The 21,718-nt window shown below is 39.3% G+C and overlaps 1 protein-coding gene and 1 long non-coding RNA gene across 8 annotated transcripts in view; one reads left to right on the plus strand and one right to left on the minus strand.

The window, feature by feature from the left end:
- LOC123504597 (complexin-like) overlaps positions 1 to 21,718 on the minus strand; it is a 792,775-nt gene that overhangs the window by 45,925 nt on the left and 725,132 nt on the right. For all 7 annotated transcript variants that reach the window (XM_045255259.1, XM_045255254.1, XM_045255252.1 and 4 more), the window contains one exon: positions 4,530 to 4,699. In XM_045255259.1, the coding sequence (XP_045111194.1) occupies positions 4,530 to 4,699 (170 nt within the window). The remainder of the gene's footprint in view (positions 1 to 4,529; positions 4,700 to 21,718) is intronic.
- Positions 18,506 to 21,718, plus strand: part of LOC123504599 — a 234,131-nt gene continuing 230,918 nt past the window's right edge. Inside the window, exon 1 of the long non-coding RNA XR_006674884.1 lies at positions 18,506 to 18,663. This is a non-coding gene — a long non-coding RNA (uncharacterized LOC123504599). The remainder of the gene's footprint in view (positions 18,664 to 21,718) is intronic.

Consider the following 21,718-nt stretch of genomic DNA (forward strand, 5'->3'; position numbering starts at 1 on the left):
ACGAAAGACTAAAGTTGTCGTAGCAAACTAGAAAATATATAAGCATTTTGGTTGTGGAAGTGAGTATTTTCTTCCACTAGCGGAAAGAAAATGATAACCAATTTCTTGAAGAGTACATACATTAATGTACACATGAAGTTCCGATACAGTCAAAATATCGTTCTTAAGATAAATCTACGAGTACATTCACTGTAATCATTAATAAAATTTATAAATTAAATGTAATAACATAATGGTAATGTCAGCCTGCCAAGCACCATACATTGGCACATCGCTGGTTAATTGTTCCCCCAGGAGAGCAGCATCGAGGACACCCACAGCCCTAACAGCGCCCACTCATAGAAGAGCGGCGGACGGAAGAACACCCTGTAACTCCTAGAGAACAAATTACATGCCCGCAGTGTTGTGTGATGGACACGAAATTAGCGAGAACTAATTAATTTCACGGCAATGTTTTCCCTCTGATGTGATGGCTCGGCGTGACAGAGGCACACGTGAACACCACCAGGGCGACACACACATCTCAAGTTTTTTTTCACCAGCGAAGCCTGCCACGTGAAATCATTAATCACTCTTTTTCGCTATTTTGATTTTGCGACCTAACACAAAATGACAGAACGGTGCGGTAATATGTCCTGAAGCACACAATAAAACACGAAGAAATTATAAAGATTTTACTTAGTGGTTACCCAGCCTTTTAGTGGTGATGTGGGGGGAAGACAATGCCAACGCTGAATTAAGGACGAGGATCCACAACACTCGGCACACGAGGGAATCATGCGTGTCCATAAACAAGGCAGTCAATCACAGCCTGACAAACGTTCATGATATATGCAAAATTATGCCAGGCCAGAGGCAATAACGGTGGTGGTGGGAGGAAGGAGATAACAGGCCCTTGCAAGTTTCTCCTTCTGTCTCTCTCTGTGTTCTGTCTCTGTCTCGTCTTCCCTGCCTAACTCTCTCTCTCTCTCTCTCTCTCTCTCTCTCTCTCTCTCTCTCTCTCTCTCTCTCTCTCTCTCTAGTTTCAAGTTTGTTCAATCTCAGGCAATGTTTTCCTACTTAACAGTCTGACATTCATTTAGCACATTAAGAACCGCTACCTCGGCTGAATGCTGTCAAGGTGAAGTCTGCTGCCAGACCTGTTGCTCACCTTCAGATTTCCGACATACTAATTTGCACTTCTGGCATTTCTAAACTCCTGGAAGACTTGAGCGATATAGTCGTCAGGAGAGTAGAACGGAGGGAACGAGCCACCCAGAGAGAGACAGAGAGAGAGCGAGAGAGAGAGAGAGAGAGAGAGAGAGAGAGAGAGAGAGAGAGAGAGAGAGAGAGAGAGAGAGAGAGAGAATTAATCTATGAGCTGAAGTATTAAGGCAAATGAACATGAAGGGACAGAACTCCTAACTCACTAAAGGCAGCCGAAAACCATATTTAATTAAGGCACGCTATTGGAATCCCTTTAAGTTGAATGGAATCGAATCTTCTGAAACAGGCTTTCAGGGATCATGTCCATAGGGAACCAAAGGGAGCGTACCGAGGGTCACCTGTGTCCACCTCCGCTTGCACACACACACACACACACACACACACACACACACACACACACACACACACACACACATATATCCTGATCCCTTAACCAATTACAAAAAAGGGAAGCAATACAAGTTAATCCAGCTTAAGTCAAACAGATGCAATCTCCCCTGCACTCTTCCTAGACGTTCCAAGTGTCCTCATTGGTTGCTATACATTCTCAAAGGTCAAAGGTGTGATAAATACAGTTGGGTGAGTCAAGGAGAGAAATGCTAACTATGCAAATTTATGTATAGGCGATAACATAACTCCACGGAAAGTGAAAGCTGACCATCAGACCTCACGCACGCCCCCCTCTGTGTCCCTAGAGGCAACAGAGTAAGGTGTGATATTCCCTTCCCGACACATCCCTCGCCCTCGAACAGCCGGAGTGTTTATTTCATCAATATTCCCGAGTTGAAATTGAAAGTCTTTTACGCCTGCCTTCCTTTGACGGATCTTGCTTCAGTGTCTATTCATTTTTTCTCCGTCTTCGAAGCTGGAGTGAAGTGACTAAAATTTCGATCAGAATTAAGATGCTGATGAACCTAATACGGAAGAGTCTTTTTTTTTTCTTACTCTTGCAATTTTTTCAGGCAGCGTCAAAATTATGATTATATTAACTTGCTGTCATAGTGCAACCTCTCCCTCCCGCCTTGGTTGTCTTCCTTGATTAAGCAGCATATACCCTCACACACACACTCTCTCTCTCTCTCTCTCTCTCCCTGCTCCTGTACAAAGGCATAATCACATTCACACTAACCCTGGCGAACACCAAAATAAAAGTAATACTGCAAATAATGACACTCTCTATTACTCGCAATGACTCTGAGGTAGGGTGCTGAAGTCCACTGCATTAGTCAAGACCACCAGAGAGCGAGTCTGAGTCCCGGTGAAATAAAGGTAAATAATAATGATAATGATGTTGCTGAGTTCACGTTATTATTCACCCAATATTAAGTCTTGCTCATGAAAGGGAGGGAAAAAATAATAATAACGTGTTTTGCTGTTGCGGAAAATGTTTGCCAGTGTAATTAAACAGCTGTAATTATACTTGAGATTTGTGTTAAACGACAGCCATTAATATTTTTTGCTTAATACCACTCTCTCTCTCTCTCTCTCTCTCTCTCTCTCTCTCTCTCTCTCTCTCTCTCTCTCTCTCTCTCTCTTCTAAGTTCGGGTGAAAAGTAGACATCCTGATATTCTCCTAGGTGTTCAAAAGTGGACAAAATAGGCTTGAAGTAGCAATCAGCTGTAGTGAAGTGGGTAGTAGCAGTGGTAGTAGTAGTAGTAGTAGTAGTAGTAGTAGTAGTAGTAGTAGTAGTAGTAGTAGGAGGAGGAGGAGGAGGAGGAGGAGGAGGAGGAGGAGGAGGAGGAGGAGGAGGAGGAGGAGGAGGAGGAGGAGGAGGAGGAAGAGGAGGAGGAGGAGGAGAGGAGGAGGAGGAGGAGGAGGAGGAGGAGGAGGAGGAAGATGAAAAAGAAGAGAAGGATGAGGAGGATGAGGTGGAGGAGAAGAAGGACGATAAAGATGAAGAAAAAAAAAAGAAGAAAAGAAGAAGAAGAAGAAGAAGAAGAAGAAGAGGAAGAAGAAAAAAAAAGATGATGATGATGATGAAGATGAGGAGGAAGAGCAAGAGGAGGATATGCTATATAAAAGTCCTTAAAAAGCATTCTTATTGCCTCTTCTACGCAAGTTGAGAAGAAAGGGATCCAGTCTTTTAAAACTATGAGCACTTACGGGTGAGAAAGATGCAAATATAATCCTGACGGGAAAAAAAATACATGGAAGCAGAAAGTTGAGTAGTAAAACGTTCCAGTCCATAACTCAGACGGTAATGACTTATAATAGAGTTAAAAATGAAATTGTTAGGAGAGATATTGACGTGAAGATAGCGTAGGAATAACAATAGACTAATGAACTGAGTGTAATCAAGACAGAGAGGTTAGAGACAGGAACTAGGGCGAGGCATGGCTCATGTAAGCAACAAGATCAATATAAGGTAATTTCAGTTATGATAGTATGATTTGACGACATGGATTACCTTCTGCAGTGGAAATCAAAGGAATTAATGTTTAAAAAAATACTGTAAAACTTCAAGACCTCAGAACTGTAAGACTTGTACGTGGATGGATGTATATTTTAGGGTTTGATAGACGTAAAACTAAAGGAAAGTTAAGGTACAGGGTAGTTCTCTTCCTCTTGTCTTTTTCTGTTATTTTTCCAAAGATTATTCTGTACAACATTATTTCTCAAGATTTCTATTTCGGGATTTATTGATTTTTTTTTTAACATTTCACGATTTGATTTTTTATTTTCACTTTTATGTTCAGAGGCGAAAATATGTTAAGGGAAATGAAATCTTAACAATTAAAAAAGAATCCTCATTGAAACCATAATGAAATTGCAAGAAAATATATTCGATATTCGACCTCATAACTTAAAAAAAAAGTAACGAGCGAGCACAAGTTTATGCATTTATTAACTAACCACTTGTTCTGAAATAATGTTTTGCTAATAAATCATAGTAATAAAAGTAGTAGAATAAATTATTAAAAACTATCATATAATGCTAAATCAGATACGTGGCCATTCTAAAAACGAGAAAACAAATCAAGATGACAAGTTATAAAGTGATTCACAGTCCTCTTGATAACAGACCAACATGACAACTCCATCGTGCAATCTTTCTCTCTGAAACGGAAGGAGAGAGAGAGAGAGAGAGAGAGAGAGAGAGAGAGAGAGAGAGAGAGAGAGAGAGAGAACTCGTATTCGGAAATTAATTTAAATATTAGAAATTCGACACGTTGTCAATATGCAAGTAATTAAAAAGGAAAAGATGATAAGCAACATTTCATATTATGCCATTAATTATAAGCGTTTCTCTCTCTCTCTCTCTCTCTCTCTCTCTCTCTCTCTCTCTCTCTCTCTCTCTCTCAAACGAAGGTTGGTGACTTACCTTGTCCCTGATGCCTTGTCTCATGCCTTCTCGCTCCTCCTCAAGCTTGCGGTGCTTCTCCTTACGCCTATCCTCAGCCTCCCTGATGGCCTCCAGACGCTCTCTCTCTGCCTCTTCCTCCTTCTCCTTGTCACCTTCATCCCCACCGTCACCGCCGCCGGGTAGCTGGCCTGAGGGAGAGAAGATTTATTTTTAGACACCGAAAGATGAGAAAATCCAACGTTTTCACTATTTTTTCTTTATTTGTAATCACCTACAATAGTTTGCCTAAACATATCTTTTTTTTTTTTACACTAGCATTTTGAAAAGTTTTGTGGCATAAAAAAAGAGGTAAAATCTATTTCTTTGTCATATTTTGTCTTACTGTCTTGCATTGTAGACTACCTTTTCACAGCCATTTGAATCGTAATAAAACATCAGTTAATTAAATGGCTAAAAGATATGGGAACAATGAGTACTAACCGTCTATACACGTTTCTATTTATCTATTTACCTTCTTTATTACGAATGAATAGCTATGTTACTTTCTTTCGTGTTGCAAATGTTAGTATAAAAAGTTTTCAAATATAATTCAGAGTACATTTCCAGCAACTACCTTGTTTTTTTTTTCTTGACAATGCATCTACTTTAATGGATTGAGTAATCAGACTGATGTGTTCATACGGTGATGGGGCGGTAGTATGATAGGATAGTAAAGTGATGAGGGTGGAGGAGGAGAAAGAAGAGGAAGAGGGAAGGTAAAAGGCGTGAGTTCAGGGAAAGTTTTACCACACTGTCTGAGAAGCAGGTAAAATTAGTTAATTTTGTGGAATACAACGCCTTATGGAGGACAGGAGCAGTGTGTATCGACCATCAAGTTAATAAGTAAGCTGGTATCCTGAACTCCCAATAATAAGAATAAAGGAACATAGGGATGTGGACAAATAAGTAGAGTTTCAAGAGGTCATCAGGCCTATATGGCACATGGGCTACATATAAAACATACCTACTTATATCCTCACGTAATCTATTAATATGTCTCATCTTCTAAAGTAACCTATTTACTCTGCACTAACAACTTGATTTCTGAATCTATTCCATTTATATGCCACTCTATTTGAGAACAAATTTCTTTAAATCACTCTAAAACAGTCCTGACTTTCATGACAAGATTCTAGTAACAATTTAATGGTTCTACACCATTAATAGGAAAATTACCGTACGAAGTCTGCTACATTACTTGTATGAAAGGACATTGTTTAAGAAGACAGAATTAGCATCAGCCCTGAAATGAATTTTTATAATATTTCTTTCAGTAACGCTCCCGCCAAGAGCTGTGTCAACAAACATCACCCGCATTTCAATACTGCCTGTTTCTGTAATTTACATACCAGAAAAACGAGAATGTTTTATTCAATCCAGTGAACTTTGATTTAGTCAAAAATATTTTTTCGACTGCAACTCATCAAAAATATTCAACCTCCTGTTATGATGGTAATCCAGATAAATGCACTTCAAAACTACATTCACAGATGCTCTTTTTTTCCCGATGAAGCGCTGACCCTAACCTCTGGTCTTTTGATGGGAAAAAGATAATTTATTCCGTATATTTCTCACTCAATCTTTCTGTTGTATCTGATTCCCACCGTTTGTGGTTGAGCAGTGTAGTGGTGGTGACCGGGTTGGTGGTAGTGATGGCGATGGTGATGGTGGTGTTGGTAGTGGTTGTGTCAAAGATGAATCTATCTTTTACTTTCCATCCAAATTAACATGATATTTCAATTTTCCAGAACTTTTATCAGGGCAAAATCTATATAAAGGTTAGAATGTGACAAATAATGTGTATTTTTAAAAAAGATTGGATAAAATTGATAGTACAAAAACATAGCACTTGATAACACGTGCTGGCTGGCAATCGTAAAACATTCCATGGGTATGAACACGTTAATGGGTTGGTGGTCGTTTCCCTGTAGAATATTACCGTGTGCATTGCCTGGCATCACGAGTTCCCTGCGGTTATGATGTATTGAGTTATAGAGCTCACAGGACATGGGGTTATACATAGCTATACACAGGACACATAAGTATACAAGGTTATACGTGATGCCTTGTGCTCATCCATACTTAATCACAACTATGCCCATTTGTTCTTTGCAGTGTTGTGTGTGTCGGAAAATTATCACAGGCACAATAATACGTAGTCCTGGGCTTCACATACGAATCTCTGTTGTATTTTCCCTGATCTAAAAATGAAAAAAAAAAAAAAATAGCGTATCGTTCAGTTTGATCTCTATTTTAACAATGAGAGAAAAAAAAAACAGATTACATTTATATTTCACGTAATTTAATTGGATTTTTAATTGGAAAGAAAATGCTGCTTTTTTATCCACATTTCAAACGGAAAAGAAAAAGAAAAGTGATGCAGCATAATTGTTACATACAAAAATACATGATTTTTCTATCTACACTAAAAATAGACGATTACAATTTTTTATACTTCTATTTTAAAGACCTCTCAAAAATCTATAGCGTTTGTGTGTGTGTGTGTGTGTGTGTGTGTGTGTGTGTGTGTGTGTGTGTGTGTGTGTGTGTGTGTGTGTGTGTGTGTGTGTGTGTGTGCGTGTGTGAAAAATGAAAGTTATGAGATGTGAATCTCCGTAAGCCACACCACAAGCTATTCATCACGGAAACACAAGATGAGAGTTTCTACCCGAGCAATGTAAGACAGAAGGAGGATGCGTTACAGGCGTGAGGAGAATAACATTCCTTCCTATTCCCTTCCACAAACAGAAACTAATCCAATCATGTGTATTGGCCGAGACTGTGTTTCACTTGAGCAATGCCTCACAGAGCTTCATCACAACATATTGTATTGATTTCATTTAATGGTAAGAATGAAAAATTCGACAAAATTCCAAAAAAACAATGATGAAATTTTGTTCTAGGACTCCAGAAAGCGTCGAAAAGAACCAGAGACAATTTATCCTGTGTGAAATCAGTGAAGCAGAAGGAGAGGTAGCGGCCAACAGAGGGTAGCGTCCCTCCCTTGGTGGTATTCGATTAACTTGATTGCTTCCTTGCGGAGCCCTTCGTTTTTGTACTTGGGCCAACCCTGAGCCAACTCGTCTAAGGTTTTTTACTTCTTCTGATTGCCGACAAGGAAATAAGATAATGGTCCCACACACACACACACACACACACACACACACACACACACACACACACACACACACACACACACACACACACTGAGATGGCTAGCAAGATAGATAGCTAGATGGAGAGAGAGAGAGAGAGAGAGAGAGAGAGAGAGAGAGAGAGAGAGAGAGAGAGAGAAGTGCATCTGACAGTCTCGTTCACCCTCTGGCTATTCGTGTTCCCTGCACGTGATGTAGCTATGTTGTATTTCACGGTAGTGCATTTCGTAACACTCATCAGTTGGTTAGGATTGTTCTAAGGTGAACTTATTATGTTTCCAACCTGTATCCCATTGTAAACGATCATACCAACAGCTAACTACCAATCACCCTTTTCAAATATTCTAATAAATTTAACAACCCGACCTTGTGGTATCTTACATCTCCCCTTTAACAAATTTGCTTCCCTTTCATCACTTCTTGTCCCAGGTTCCAGCCATTCTTTACCGCTGCCGAGGCTGAAGTACCACAACAATAAGACTTTATTAAGGGGCGAAACTTTCCTTGGAATTCTGGCGAGAGAGAAAAATTTCTCGCTCATTTCTTCAGCTCCTTGTTCGGCAGCGATTAATGGCAGACCGTAAGGGAGGTGTGGCATTGCGAGCAGGGGAGCCATGGCCTAGCAAAGAGCCGCGCTAGTGGAGCATTAGGAGGCAGGACGTGTTACGGTGAGGGATGTGGTGGTAGTCTGGGAAGTGGTAGTGAATGCCTTGGCTTGTGCTGTAATGGAGTGTGACTTGAGCCTGGGAGTGTCTAGTGGCGCGAGTAAACATTCCGTGCCGCCGTGATGGAGGCTTAGTGTGAGGTGAATAAAGGAGCGCACACAAGCAGGGCCGTTTCCGGGTAGAGCTTTGTAGTGCCTGTGCCAAAGTTCCCACTCATTTTTTGATCTGCTTGTTATGTTTGTTGAATTTCTCTCTGAATGTCATAAATACACACGTTGATGTTTGGTATATCTTAATTTTGTAATTTTGGTAGAAAGGTTTTTCTATTCAAATTTCTATTAAAAAAATCTAAATAAGAAGTTCTACATGATAAATGATATCTAAAAATGAAGTCGCCAAACATTCAGTTATGTCTAACTGACTGGAATCTGGGCGAGGGCATAGACAAACAAGGCTATATACCTCGCTTTCCTCGCCACGCAAACACCGGCACAACAGGAGGTAGAATGTCGACCCAGAACAAAAGGCATCCTGGAGCATACAAAGGATTTGCCAAAACAACATTGAGGATACTGTTTGGTAGTCTATAAAACCCATTTTTAAAGGCAGATGATGATGCCGAGGATGCTGACTCATGAATAAATTATGATTTTTATGAGAGTCTCCTTTATCCAGCGGCCATGTTTACCACAAACCAAGAGGAAACAACCGCCGTCCAGTCACAAACATACTCATTTCCAAAGACACACACAAAAATAAAGCCATTACTATTGAAGGCCTTCACGTGTAAGAACGCTACTCAGGACCCGCTTCTATCTAAGATTGTTTTCGAAGGGTTTGCTTCGTCCTGAATCGAAATACGAAAAGCAGGAGAGTGAGAGGGAAAGAGGAAGTCGAAATAAAAAAAAAAGAGGCTCAGGGAAGGTGGTGGAGGAAGCGATAGCGACGACGACAATAACAACGAGTGTGTGTGCATATATATATATATATATATATATATATATATATATATATATATATATATATATATATATATATATGTGTGTGTGTGTGTGTGTGTGTGTGTGTGTGTGTGTGTGTAATTCACTGTTTGATCTGCTGCAGCCTCTGACGAGACAGCCAGACGTTACCCTACGGAACGAGCTCAGAGCTCATTGTTTCCGATCTTCGGATAGCCCTGAGACCAGGCACACACCACACACCGGGACAACAAGGTCACAACTGCTCGATTTACATCCCGTACCTACTCACTGCTAGGTGAACAGGGGCTGCACGTGAAAGGAGACACACCCAAATATCTCCACCCGGCCGGGGAATCGAACCCCGGTCCTCTGGCTTGTGAAGCCAGCGCTCTAACCACTGAGCTACCGGGTGTGTGTGTGTGTGTGTGTGTGTTTGTGGGAGACGAAGGGAAAGTCTAAGTGCGTGAGTAAGCAGTGGTGGTGATGCAGGTGGTGGAGGTGATGGGAATCGAAATAGCAATATTAACCTGTTTTTATTTGAATGGCATTCCTATGATAAGGGGACAAGTTTTTCCACACTGTGCCGGATTTCATATGTAAAAGAAGTCAGGAAGAAAGGTATTATTACATAGAGGGAGAGATAACAATAGAAGTTTGGCTTACGATGACCTAGAATGGATGGGGAGCTGACTAAGATACACAGGGCAGATTAGGAGAAAACTGATGTTGATGATTACTTCAGATTCCTTCACTTCACGCCATAAGGCTTCACAAGTGAGTTTTTACAAACGAAAAAACGTTCGTGGAATTGTTTTGCGCTACCGTAGGGAGAAATATTCTATACCGGATATGTGCTGAAAGATCTTATAAGTAAGAAAAATGAACTACAAAGCTTGAGTGGCTATCATGGAGACAAGTAAGTGGTATGTCATTTGGATACTCTTCCTAGAGAAAATGCTGTGTGTGTGTGTGTGTGTGTGTGTGTGTGTGTGTGTGTGTGTGTGTGTGTGTGTGTGTGTGTGTGTGTGTGTGTGTAGGCATATAAATTTTCTACAATTCAAATTGTGGAATGTTGGTGCTGTAGAAAAAAAATAGGTTAGGATTTATTTGTTCATTTTAACATTGTTCTTTCTGTGGTAGTTGTTGTTGTTGTTGTTCTATCTTGTAATAGTAATAATAACAATAAGAGTAATAATGGTAATATTAATAACAATAATAATAATAATAATAATAATAATAATAATAATAATAATAATAATAATAATAACAATAATGATAATATTAATAATAATGATAATGATAATAATAATAATGATAATAACAATAATACTAATAACAATGATAATAATAATAATAATAATAATAATAATAATAATAATAATAATAATAATAATAATAATAATAATAATAATAATAATAAATGAAAAATAATAATAATAATAATAATAATAATAATAATAATAATAATAATAATAATAATAATAATAATAATTATTATTATTATTATTATTATTATTATTATTATTATTATTATTATTATTATTATTATTGTTATCATTATCACTATTATCATTACTATTATTATCATTATCATTATTATCATCACATCTACAGCAGCATCAACATTATTATTTTCACACTTATAACTATAGTTTATCATTGTAGAGATCTGAGAGGATAACGTAAAAAAAATATCAAATACTATAACATGCTTGATAAAAAATGTAATATGCCATGGAATGTTTTATCGCTCCATGCGCAGAAAGTGGCAATGAATATAAAATTACACAGCATTGCTTCCAACCATACACTTATCATAGGATCCCGGTGTTACAATCTCACTATGACGAGTATTCCCAAGCCAACATATCCCCTCGAAAATAATAATGTAAAAAGTAAAGGTTTGTCTCACCGCAAGGCTTTGGCTGCACTGTGTGTGACTTCGTAAAGACAAACAACAAAAGAACCACCAGTTTCCAGACTCTTGGTTTACCTTCGTACGCTGGAAACATTCATCTCTTTTTTTCCTCTGCCAGCTGCTTGCTTACCCCGACAGGTTTGTTTTCCTTGAATAGCTGCTGCCTCTCTCCCTTCCTGGCGGCAGTGGCGGAGAGAGGCAGCAGTTGGCTTGCAAAAACATCGGTTTGAGTAGGAACGAGGCACACTATCTCGACCTGGCACTCAGCCTCTGCTAAACTTCGTTCCCTTGAGGCTGGTCATAAATAACGAAGTCTTTTGTGTGCTATTTCTTCTTTCAAGGAGCGACTCCTTCCTGGAGAGACGGGAACAGTATTGGTCTGGCACTGACTCCCACTCAGATGTAGTAGCACTGGGTTCATGGAATGTTTTTTTTTATTTCAGTCATTTACATAAATATTAATACATAGATGCAATGGTTGTTTCGATTCTATAGGCAGAAGGCAAGACCCGTTAAATCAATCGATCTTTAATTAACGGGACAAAACACGTAAATTGATTGTTAATTAAAAGTCAACAGAAAGGCAGAAATTTCTAAGCGGCGAAATTGGCAGTTCAGGAGAGTGGTTTCAAAGCTGTCATCACAATATCCAGCACAGTACCATTTACCTTTCTTGGCGTATCAAACTTTGGCCGCAGCGTTTGCTTGTAGGAGAGGACCCAAACTCGTGGTGCAGTTGTTAGATTCACTAGATTTCGTAATATTTCGCAGAAAAGTTTGTCTGCTGTATATCGTACATTTTTAGATATTCTACTGTCACATACTGAGATACAATATTAACACTATAATAGCAGAATGAAGGTTATAATTATTGTACATGGATTTTTTTTCATACCATCTCTATTCCTGGGACAAAAATGACTTACTAAGCGTTTCAGAGAGTTTGAGGGCACGTTTTTCTAGAATAACTTTGTAAGAAACACGCATATCATTATGAAATTTTGCCACAGTGTACTTGACACCCTCCCCGAATATCCCAATGTGTCAAGAATCGTCAACAGTATATAATAATGGCACTTCTCCCTATAAAAACAGGAGAAAGTCACTTATCCCTCACGAAGAAACGGACAAGTGGTGAGAAATGGTGACGTAGTACTATCTGTGACGTAGTAACAAGCTCCACCCACATAGTCCCTCCCCCTGCTCCTTCCCTCCCTCCCTTCCATCCCCCTCCCCATATTTCTCTCCCTACCTCCCCTCCCCTCCCATCCCCTCCCGGTCTATGTTTTCCCCTACCTCCTCTCTCTCTCTCTCTCTCTCTCTCTCTCTCTCTCTCTACGTCACCATTTCTCACCACTTGTCCGTTTCTTCGTGAGGGATAAGTGACTTTCTCCTATTTTTATAGGGAGAAGTGCCATTATTATATACTGTTTACGATTCATGACACATTGGGATATTAAGGGAGGGTGTCAAATACACTGTGGCAAAATTTCATAATGATATGCGTGTTCCTTACAAAGTTATTCTAGAAAAACGTGCCCTCAAACTCTGAAAAGCTTAGTAGTTCATCAATTGATAACTCAATATCAGTATTTTTTTTCTTCTAACCTAGGAAGTAGACTACATAAACCATGAACATGAAGCCCCATAAATGAGTTTATTTTCATAACTTAGAAATCAAAGTCTGATAATATTTGTCTATTGCCAACCAAACCATAACAAGCTATTCCACGGCATGGACGCTTTCGGTGTCATAGAGACCTAACAATTTTAGCTAATGTCCAATGATCATCATGGCGAGGTTTTTGCAGTCTAAAGACACATCAGTTCCGGGTATGACAAGAAACTGCTTAAGAAAACAGTAATGAAAGTACTGCAGCATCCTCGAGCTTTTTCGGTGTCGGCGGCAAATTTTCTTTTTCCTCATAAAGAAAACTATATTATGATGTTAGTCGTATAAACTCAAGTAATTACAAAAAATACCATAATAAAATAACAACAGAAAAATATTGGAAGGAGAAAAAGCAAGGTAAAACAAGAGATGCATCGTAATATAGTGTTTTGAGATGACTGCTTAGTACGTCGAGACGATGCTGATTCTCTCCTGAATTAAACCAGCCGGCGAACACTGAGAACTTCACAGTTTGGGTCCTCTAACTCCTTTCCTATCAGAAAATGGAGCAGCATGTCCCTATGCACTATCGAGAATCACTCACTTCCACACGTATGATGGGCCTTCAAGACTATCACTCCTTCACGTGACGAGCAGCTTCACACACCGACCAGCTTCATTCAAAATTTCTAACTGAGGAATGTAAATACTTAACAAATCTAGCGTTATCACTCACGTCTCACAACACTTCAGGCAGCTGAGGTGATACTGTCGCTGTGGCAACACACTCGTCAAGTCTACCAACATGTGCGATGATTTGAACCTGTAGCTAAATTAGACAACGTATATGATTCTTGTGAATACAAATATAAAAGTTTCTTATTTTCTTGAAGATTGTATACTCATTTACGGATTATTACTAGTTTGTTGTATACTCCGGAAAATGTGTGTTACAAAGATAGTGTATACACAATCGGAAATGTTTACACTTCCCTGGATTCGCTGAAGGATGTCCCCTCTCCTTGTTTCTCCCCATCCATCACTCTCTCTCTCTCTCTCTCTCTCTCTCTCTCTCATGCAAGGTAATATTTATTATGAATTTTCTTACATAACTCATTTACCTATAAAGACATATATCAGCCATCTTACAGAAATTGAGTATCTGCCGGCTAGTCAAGCAGATCCTGATTCCCTGATGATTAGGTGATATAATAGTAATATGAAACGCATGAAAATAAAGCTAATAAACAGTACTGGCAGAGTCTGGATTGTTTTTGTCACCAGCATCTCGTACTCAATATCCCAAGTTCACTTCAGCTGATTAGCGGAATTGTTTCCTGGATATCGGCACTTCCTGATGTGTTTTGGTTTGGGTTTTGCCTGAGCCTGTATCTGTAATTAACGATTTTTATTTTCAACTTTGTTTTATTATTTTCCAAAAATTATATATTATTTCTATATTTCTTCGACATTAGATTTTTCAAAAAGTGATTTTCCAATGAGGTGTTCCTCATTTTCTGGGTAAGGACGCTGCCAATTGGGATTTTTGGATCTTTCATAGCTGTAGGCTGGGCTGTGTTGGAGGAAATGGTTTAGGTCTTCCTTATCCTCTTAACCTGTATTACATCCCAAGGGACACACACACACACACACACACACACACACACACACACACATATACACACACACACACACACACACACACACACATTCCCAACAGAACTAACGAGCTTTATAATTATATTTGCGTAACGTAATTTGCATTTAGAGTTGCATGCTGTGTTTTAAAGGGTGTAGGACTTACAAACAGGGAAATCTACTTAAAAGTGTGAGATATTCCAGCATGCTTACATCTTCTTTGAACATTATTTTTTTCTTCATTGCACAAACATAAAAAGGAGCTTCCGCCTGCGTGCAAATTTCTTTAACTAAAAGGTGGATGTAGCACTTAATATTGCCGCTGTTGCTAAGGTAGAAATTGGTAAATTTTGTTCTCGTAACTTATCTTATGTGATGTTCAATGATATGTGCATTGTAGTACTCCTGTGCAGTGAAAAAACCCTTACGTTTTTTTTTTTTCGAAAATAAAAGGTTCTTTGTCCCATTCCTTGAAATAATAAAATAAAACGACAATGAGGTCTTAATTAATTCACTATAAAATGATTCGCTTGACAAAAAAATAAAAAAGTGAATTGAAGCTATTTCAACTGGAAAAACTGGACCAAAGTGACGCCAGCATCACCAAAACACTTTTTAGGCATTAGTAGAGTGTGTGGACGCAGGCAATAACACTATCTGGGGCATTAGCAAGGCCCATTAGCAGAGAAAGCTTTCTTCCCCCCCAGATAATAAAAGGTCATGGGGGCGGTTACCACTAGTAGCAAAGTGCCTCTGCTGGCACACGCTACAATCAGAACGCGAGAGCCAGGCTCCCACGCTGACCCGACTCTCATTTCTTTAAAAGAGACAACACTTTTATGCTTCCCACGGTAAGCATCAGGGCTGGTTGCACCTCGACGGCTAAGGCAGGTGAACACGACAGTTTGGGTATCTATATTTGAACAATAATTCTTAGAGTTTTGCTTCCTGTCTTTTTTTGCGTATCTGTAAAGAGGGTTTGCTACAAATTTTCCCTCTGCAGGTGCGAATCTTAAAAGGGCAATGTACAATGGGAGAAGTTTCTTTTACAACGTCTAACGTTTTGGTTTTCTTAAGATCTTAATCAAGCTTTGTTATTTACTTAGTTTTCTTGACCAAAGAAAAATGGAAGTTTACGTTACAGCCAATGTTACAAAATTCCCAATGGTTCACATAATGGATGTTAGTTATCAAGCTTAAATATAAATACTATCATAAGAATGTTCTGTTAAAAGTACGCAATGCAAAAAAACAAAAAAAAAAACCATTGTGGTAGTTGTCCTTAAGCAGGGGTAGCATGGATACACCTGAGTCCATTATGAACGTGTATTTCATGGTATCACAAGACACAACAGGTATAGCCGAGCACACGAGAGGCTGAGGCGTACGCATGACCTGAGACGGCGGCGAACGAGAACTGAGGGGAAGACGTGACGTCACCTCAAGCCAGCCAAACTGATTCTATAAAAGAATGTTTTACAGAAAACGGAGCACGGGCAGTACATAAAGGACATACTAACATAACATCAGCGGATTAGTTACCATTAAAACTGATATAGATACATAGTTCGAAATAGCACTTTGTACAATGTGACTAGCATAAATACAGTGTCTAATATGTATATGCATTCTAACGAAGTATTGCTTTATCTTAGGTTTTACAATTATTCAAAACTTCATACACTTAGCTACACAAAGTATTTGCGTCTTATATTCCATGAAATAATTCATCTATTCCTTTTTCTTTACCATATATTTTGCCTGATCTCTTACGATAGCGCGCACTCCAATGCGTGGTGTTCGGTCTGTGTGGCCTGCCCGTTCGTCACATTGGGACATACGCAATTCCTGCGGGATGCTACTCCAGCGGCCATCAGTGGATTCCTAATAAATTCCCTATGTGTAAGATCAGGGATATATTTGACCTCTGAGTAAGTGTGTCATGTTCGGAGCTACCCGACTATCCATAAATGTCCGGGCGCGACTTGCATTTGCGCAGAACCCAGTGTTTACAAACAAAGTTTTGTTGATTAGCAAAGTTGTTCACAAGTGACCGTGACAGCATGCTAATTAATTTATTTACAAGAAAGACTGTACCAAGAGAATATCTTACAACAAACAATATGCAATCACTACAAGCTGACTCCCAATATATAACAAATTGAAAATTTGTAGTTTTTTTTTCTAAAATCCTTAAACCAATTGAACAAATCTATCTTTGTTTAACGTAGGTAATTTGGTCACTGCATAAAGGCTATTTGATATTTCTTAACCATACCTGCGCAACATAAAGTTGTATACACTTTTCTTAAAAATATAGCGGTGTATAGATTCATAAAAGGTTTTCTTATGAATAGAAATAAGAATATGTCTCCTCCTGCTTCAAAACACGATAATGATTATATATCTTATACATTATAGCAATATATACACTTTCTTATTAAAATGTTGCTGTGTATTGGATTTGCAATGGTTTTCTTATGGAAAAAAATAAGGAATATGCTCCCTGAGTTTCAAAACACTGGCCGGACACCTAGGAACAAATGGTCAGCTGCGAACACGAATTGGTGTTCATAGCCGCCCAGCCTTTGTTTGTAAACGAAGCCTAGACAGTTGTGGATAGCCGAACAGCTATCGACAAGACACCGGGTTTCAATAGTTATTTGTATGTGTGGTGTTTTGTTGCGTCTTCTGGCTTCTTAGTAACCAAGTTAATGATGCCTTCAAGAGTGCTAACATTACAATCATACTGTATGCCATTCTGAATATATTTAAAACCAGGAATGTTAGCGTCTCTGCACAAATTAAGTATTAGAAGAAATAGTTAATTTCTAATAAATGAAGTGAGTTTCCTCTCCAAAAAAACTGGCCTAATTCCTGATTCATTTGGTACGTTTGAGCGTTTGTTATCTCTGACGCTAAGAGATATTTCATTAATTTACTGAACTGAATGCTAACATAAAATGAATTTTGTGTCACACGAATGATTTCAGTTTTATTTAAACGGTATACTATGGTATTTTTTTCCTTCTTTAATTGATGATTATATATATATATATATATATATATATATATATATATATATATATATATATATATATATATATATATATATATATATATATATTCCGTTTCTTTTCTGTGCAGGGGCTGTCACGTGTTGGCTAGCCGATGTCTTACAGCTTTCTTTACGTTTTTCCAATATGTTCATGTGATCCTTTACGAATGTGCTGCCTCCTTCAATAATCTTTAGGCCAGACAGGACTTTCTTACAGTACTATTAACGATCTGCATCTTTGCTCCCGTCCTCTTTCACTAGGCTTTTCTTTTTAATCTGCATGTCTTTATATGTAAGACAATAGCTTACTGACTCCTTTATTCGGTGTTGTTTTTTTTCCTTGTCTCATGTAAACTCCATGTCATTCTCCAATATATGGATATGCATACAAATATACGTGTGTGCTACTGTAAAAGCGTTATTCTTAGATATTACATGATCTTTTCTGCACTCGCTCATCTTACCTGACAAAACTAAAACGCAGAAGATGGTATTTAAAAGAACAGTAAATGAGACTAGCGTATGTCAACATTGTACCAACAGCTGTGCATTGATTACATTTCTTTGAATGACAGTATGCCATCAAAGTACTGATAATAAATGTAACCAAAGTAATTAAAATTTGATAGCATTTACGTTTACTTACGTGTTTTCTGGGAAAATACAATTCTTACAATAACGAAATATTAAGAAATAGTATCATACGTTGGCATCTCGAATACGCGGGAAATAAAAAAAATATTATATCATAACATAGATTGACTATTACAAAACATTTCTGATTGAATTTTAAGAGGCATCACATCAAATAAAATACACATTCTCACTGACCACTTGAACATGAGTTAAACTGTTATGAGGTGGTAACGAAAAACTAGCTATCATTACGTCACCTCAAGCCAATCGAAACAAAGGTGCGCAGCTTCCTCCTCCCTCACTCCTCAGGCGCAGGCTGATCAGTCCTACTGGATGTGTTATGTGCAGGTGACTGGCTGTGGTGCATCCCGAACCTTTATCATCTTTTGCTCTTGTTACAAACATTTTGCTGGCGGCTGAGAACCTCGGCGGAGGCAGAGGATACAGTGACATTACGTGAGTGAGCGAGGTAAGAGAAAATTGTAGTGGTGGCGTTAGGAATGACGGAGGTGGTGGTGGTGGTGACGGTGTTGGCGGGAGTCCGGCCGGGGTAGAACAGATACCTGTGTTTGAATATTATGGGAAATTATGATACTCTAGGCAGGTAGTGAAGAAACTGGTAGTGATTGTGAGTGCCTGGCAAGGACAATAAAGGTGGCAGTGACCGCCGTGGAAACTGGTAAATTATCGTAACTATAGTTCTATTAGCATCAGAACTATTGATAGCAACACTTCTATTATGTCAGTATATCCAACCCGCTTCCTAACGGCAAAACATCCACGCTAAGTTATGTAAAATGCATTATTGTAAGCCGTATGTAAGTCATTCCTATTGTTGCTAGGGTAATTAAAGCAGTACTCGGCAACTAGGTAGTGTTACCCTCGCCCGCCTCAGGCAGCCTCGGAAACACGGAGAGGACCAGCGTCCAGCCACTAGCTAGTCAATCCTGCGTTCCTTTGTACTTCCCCTCACCTGTACTGGTCCCTGCAGAATACACCTACGTACTTTACCCCCAACGAGTCTCCTTACCCTGCAGTAGTGCTGGAGATACTAGTAAGGGCTCAACCTAGAATGCTTAATTCCAATTTCTTTTCAGACCTATTTTGTTCTACGTATAGATACGGTTAGAGGGAGTGAAGGTTGCATTATCATACAATGTCATCTACTCGTCATCCGTTTGCAAAACCGTGTATATGGTACGTTTTAGAAATACTTCCTTTTCCTACCAATATACATATGTTGATCTTCATAAAAGTTTTCACGATGTCTAATTTCTTCTGGTTTCCGGTGTGCGTAATGTCTTTATCAGCGGTAATGGTGGTGGCGGGAAAAAGGAGCCACTTACTGGGAATGACTCCATGTTATTTTTCTCCTCGGAAATCCTATAATAGCCAACCTCTTTCCCCTTTTCCCAGGCCCAGTTTCTCTCTCTCTCTCTCTCTCTCTCTGGATGTGTTAATCGTTGCCTTTATTCCTGTCTTCATTTCTGGCACAATAGACTGTGGCTTGCGTGGTACATACCGTCTAACAATCCCTAGTATGAGCATTCTAAGCCTCACTGACACCCTGGGAAATCACGAGGGTGGCGCCGCCTGTTGGTATGTGTTGCGCATTGCATGAGAATGGGCGTCATAAGGGTAACTGGTGTAAATTTTTGTGTGTACATGGAATAGTACTAGTAATAACATGGATTCTGCAATTTACCAAGCATGATTCTCTCTCTCTCTCTCTCTCTCTCTCTCTCTCTCTCTCTCTCTCTCTCTCTCTCTCTCTCTCTCTCTCTCTCTCTCTCTCTCTCTCTCTCTCTCTCTCTCTCTCTCTCCGCATTTCTCTACCCCTCTCCCTCCTCCTAACTACCTCTTTCCCTCCTTATGTCCCTCCCTCTCCCTATTCTCGTCCCTCTTCCCGTCCTCCTCCCCTTCTCCCTCCCACCCACTGTACCTCATGTCTCCCTCCCGGCCCGTCTCCCGCTCCCCCTACCTCTCCCTTTCCCTACCTCCCTCCCACTAACCCTCCCACCTACCATCCCTCCTCTCTCTCTCTCTCTCTCTCTCTCTCTCTCTCTCTCTCTCTCTCTCTCTCTCTCTCTCTCTCTCTCTCTCTTCTTATTTTTGGTCTATTTATCTGTCTATCTTCGGTTAAACTGCATTGTAGGCTATTGCTGTTCTATTCTAATGCCAGATATCAACAAGTCTATCAACCTGACAGGAGTGTTTGTTTGGATAGCCGCGGGGATGAAGGCAAATATGAAGCCGGTAAGGAAAATAAGTGTAGGTACGGTAACTTGTTCAAAATAGACGAATATCTTGTGAGGGAAAAGTTTCGCTGGTGTTCCCTGGAATAGACAGAGTGGATAAAGATGAGTGGAAGAAGTTTTGGGAGGCGTGCTAGAATAAAGAAAGGCTTATGATAATGACGATGATGGTGATGATGATGGTGATGGTGGTGATGACGGTGCTTCACGGGTGGTAACTCATCTTGGCCTGGTCTGCTTCATCTACATTATTAGTTAGGCATGTTGGCACCGCTCGTGTCACGGCGGCGTGTGTATAATATGCTAATTCTTGACTAAACGTAATTCACATTCCATCTAAGTATGGAAATTGGCTATTTGATGCAGCCGCCAGCCCACGCTCTCTCTTATGAAAAGTTGTAATAAAGAAGGACGGGCCTCAAAAAAAAAAAAAATGTAAATGTTTCACACAAGATGCTGGTTTTTGCCGCTACGTTGACTGTTGGGGCTGGGAGTTTTTCCATATTTTTGCTGGGTTCTAAAAGTGTTAATGAACATTTTCACCTCGTCTCTCAGAGCGATTTTTTAACCTCATATTTTGTTTGTTTGTTTCACTTATTTTTTATCTGTTCGTTCGTTTGTTTGCGTGTTTGTTTAATCGTTTATCCAGTTATTTATTAATTTGTTTTATTTAATTTTATTGGATTATTTATTTATTTATATTTCTTTTATTTATCTATTTACTTCGTCATTATCTCAATTAGTAAAGCTAAGATATACTGTTTCTGCAATAGACAATCAAGCTTCGTCCCATCACTTATTCCTGGTCATCACTAAGCACATTGGTTTGACTAAGAACCGTATTGCTATTTATGTTCCTGTATAGATCTGCACAGGAACATAAATAGTGGCAGGGTGCTTTAGGTTTCTTTATCCTCCCCACCCCCCCACGGGGAATCCCACCTACACACACACACACACACACACACACACACACACACACACACACACACACACACACACACACACACACACACACACACACACGGAGAGAGAGAGAGAGAGAGAGAGAGAGAGAGTAATGGAAAATAATGGTCACTTTTAAAAGCATCACTTGACAGGTCTGTGGGGGAGCCAGACGTCTGGCGTCCTTTTATTTTGCTGAGGATGCCCGCAGTGTGTGGGTTGGTGGACAGACGTACAGTGAGCACTTTTACAGCATCGTCTATGTCGCAGGGTTGTGTTTCAGACATATTGTTTGCAGTTTATTGGTTATTACAAGGTCTTTTC

This window comes from Portunus trituberculatus, chromosome 16, assembly GCF_017591435.1.
Source record: "Portunus trituberculatus isolate SZX2019 chromosome 16, ASM1759143v1, whole genome shotgun sequence".
Lineage (NCBI taxonomy): Eukaryota > Metazoa > Arthropoda > Malacostraca > Decapoda > Portunidae > Portunus > Portunus trituberculatus.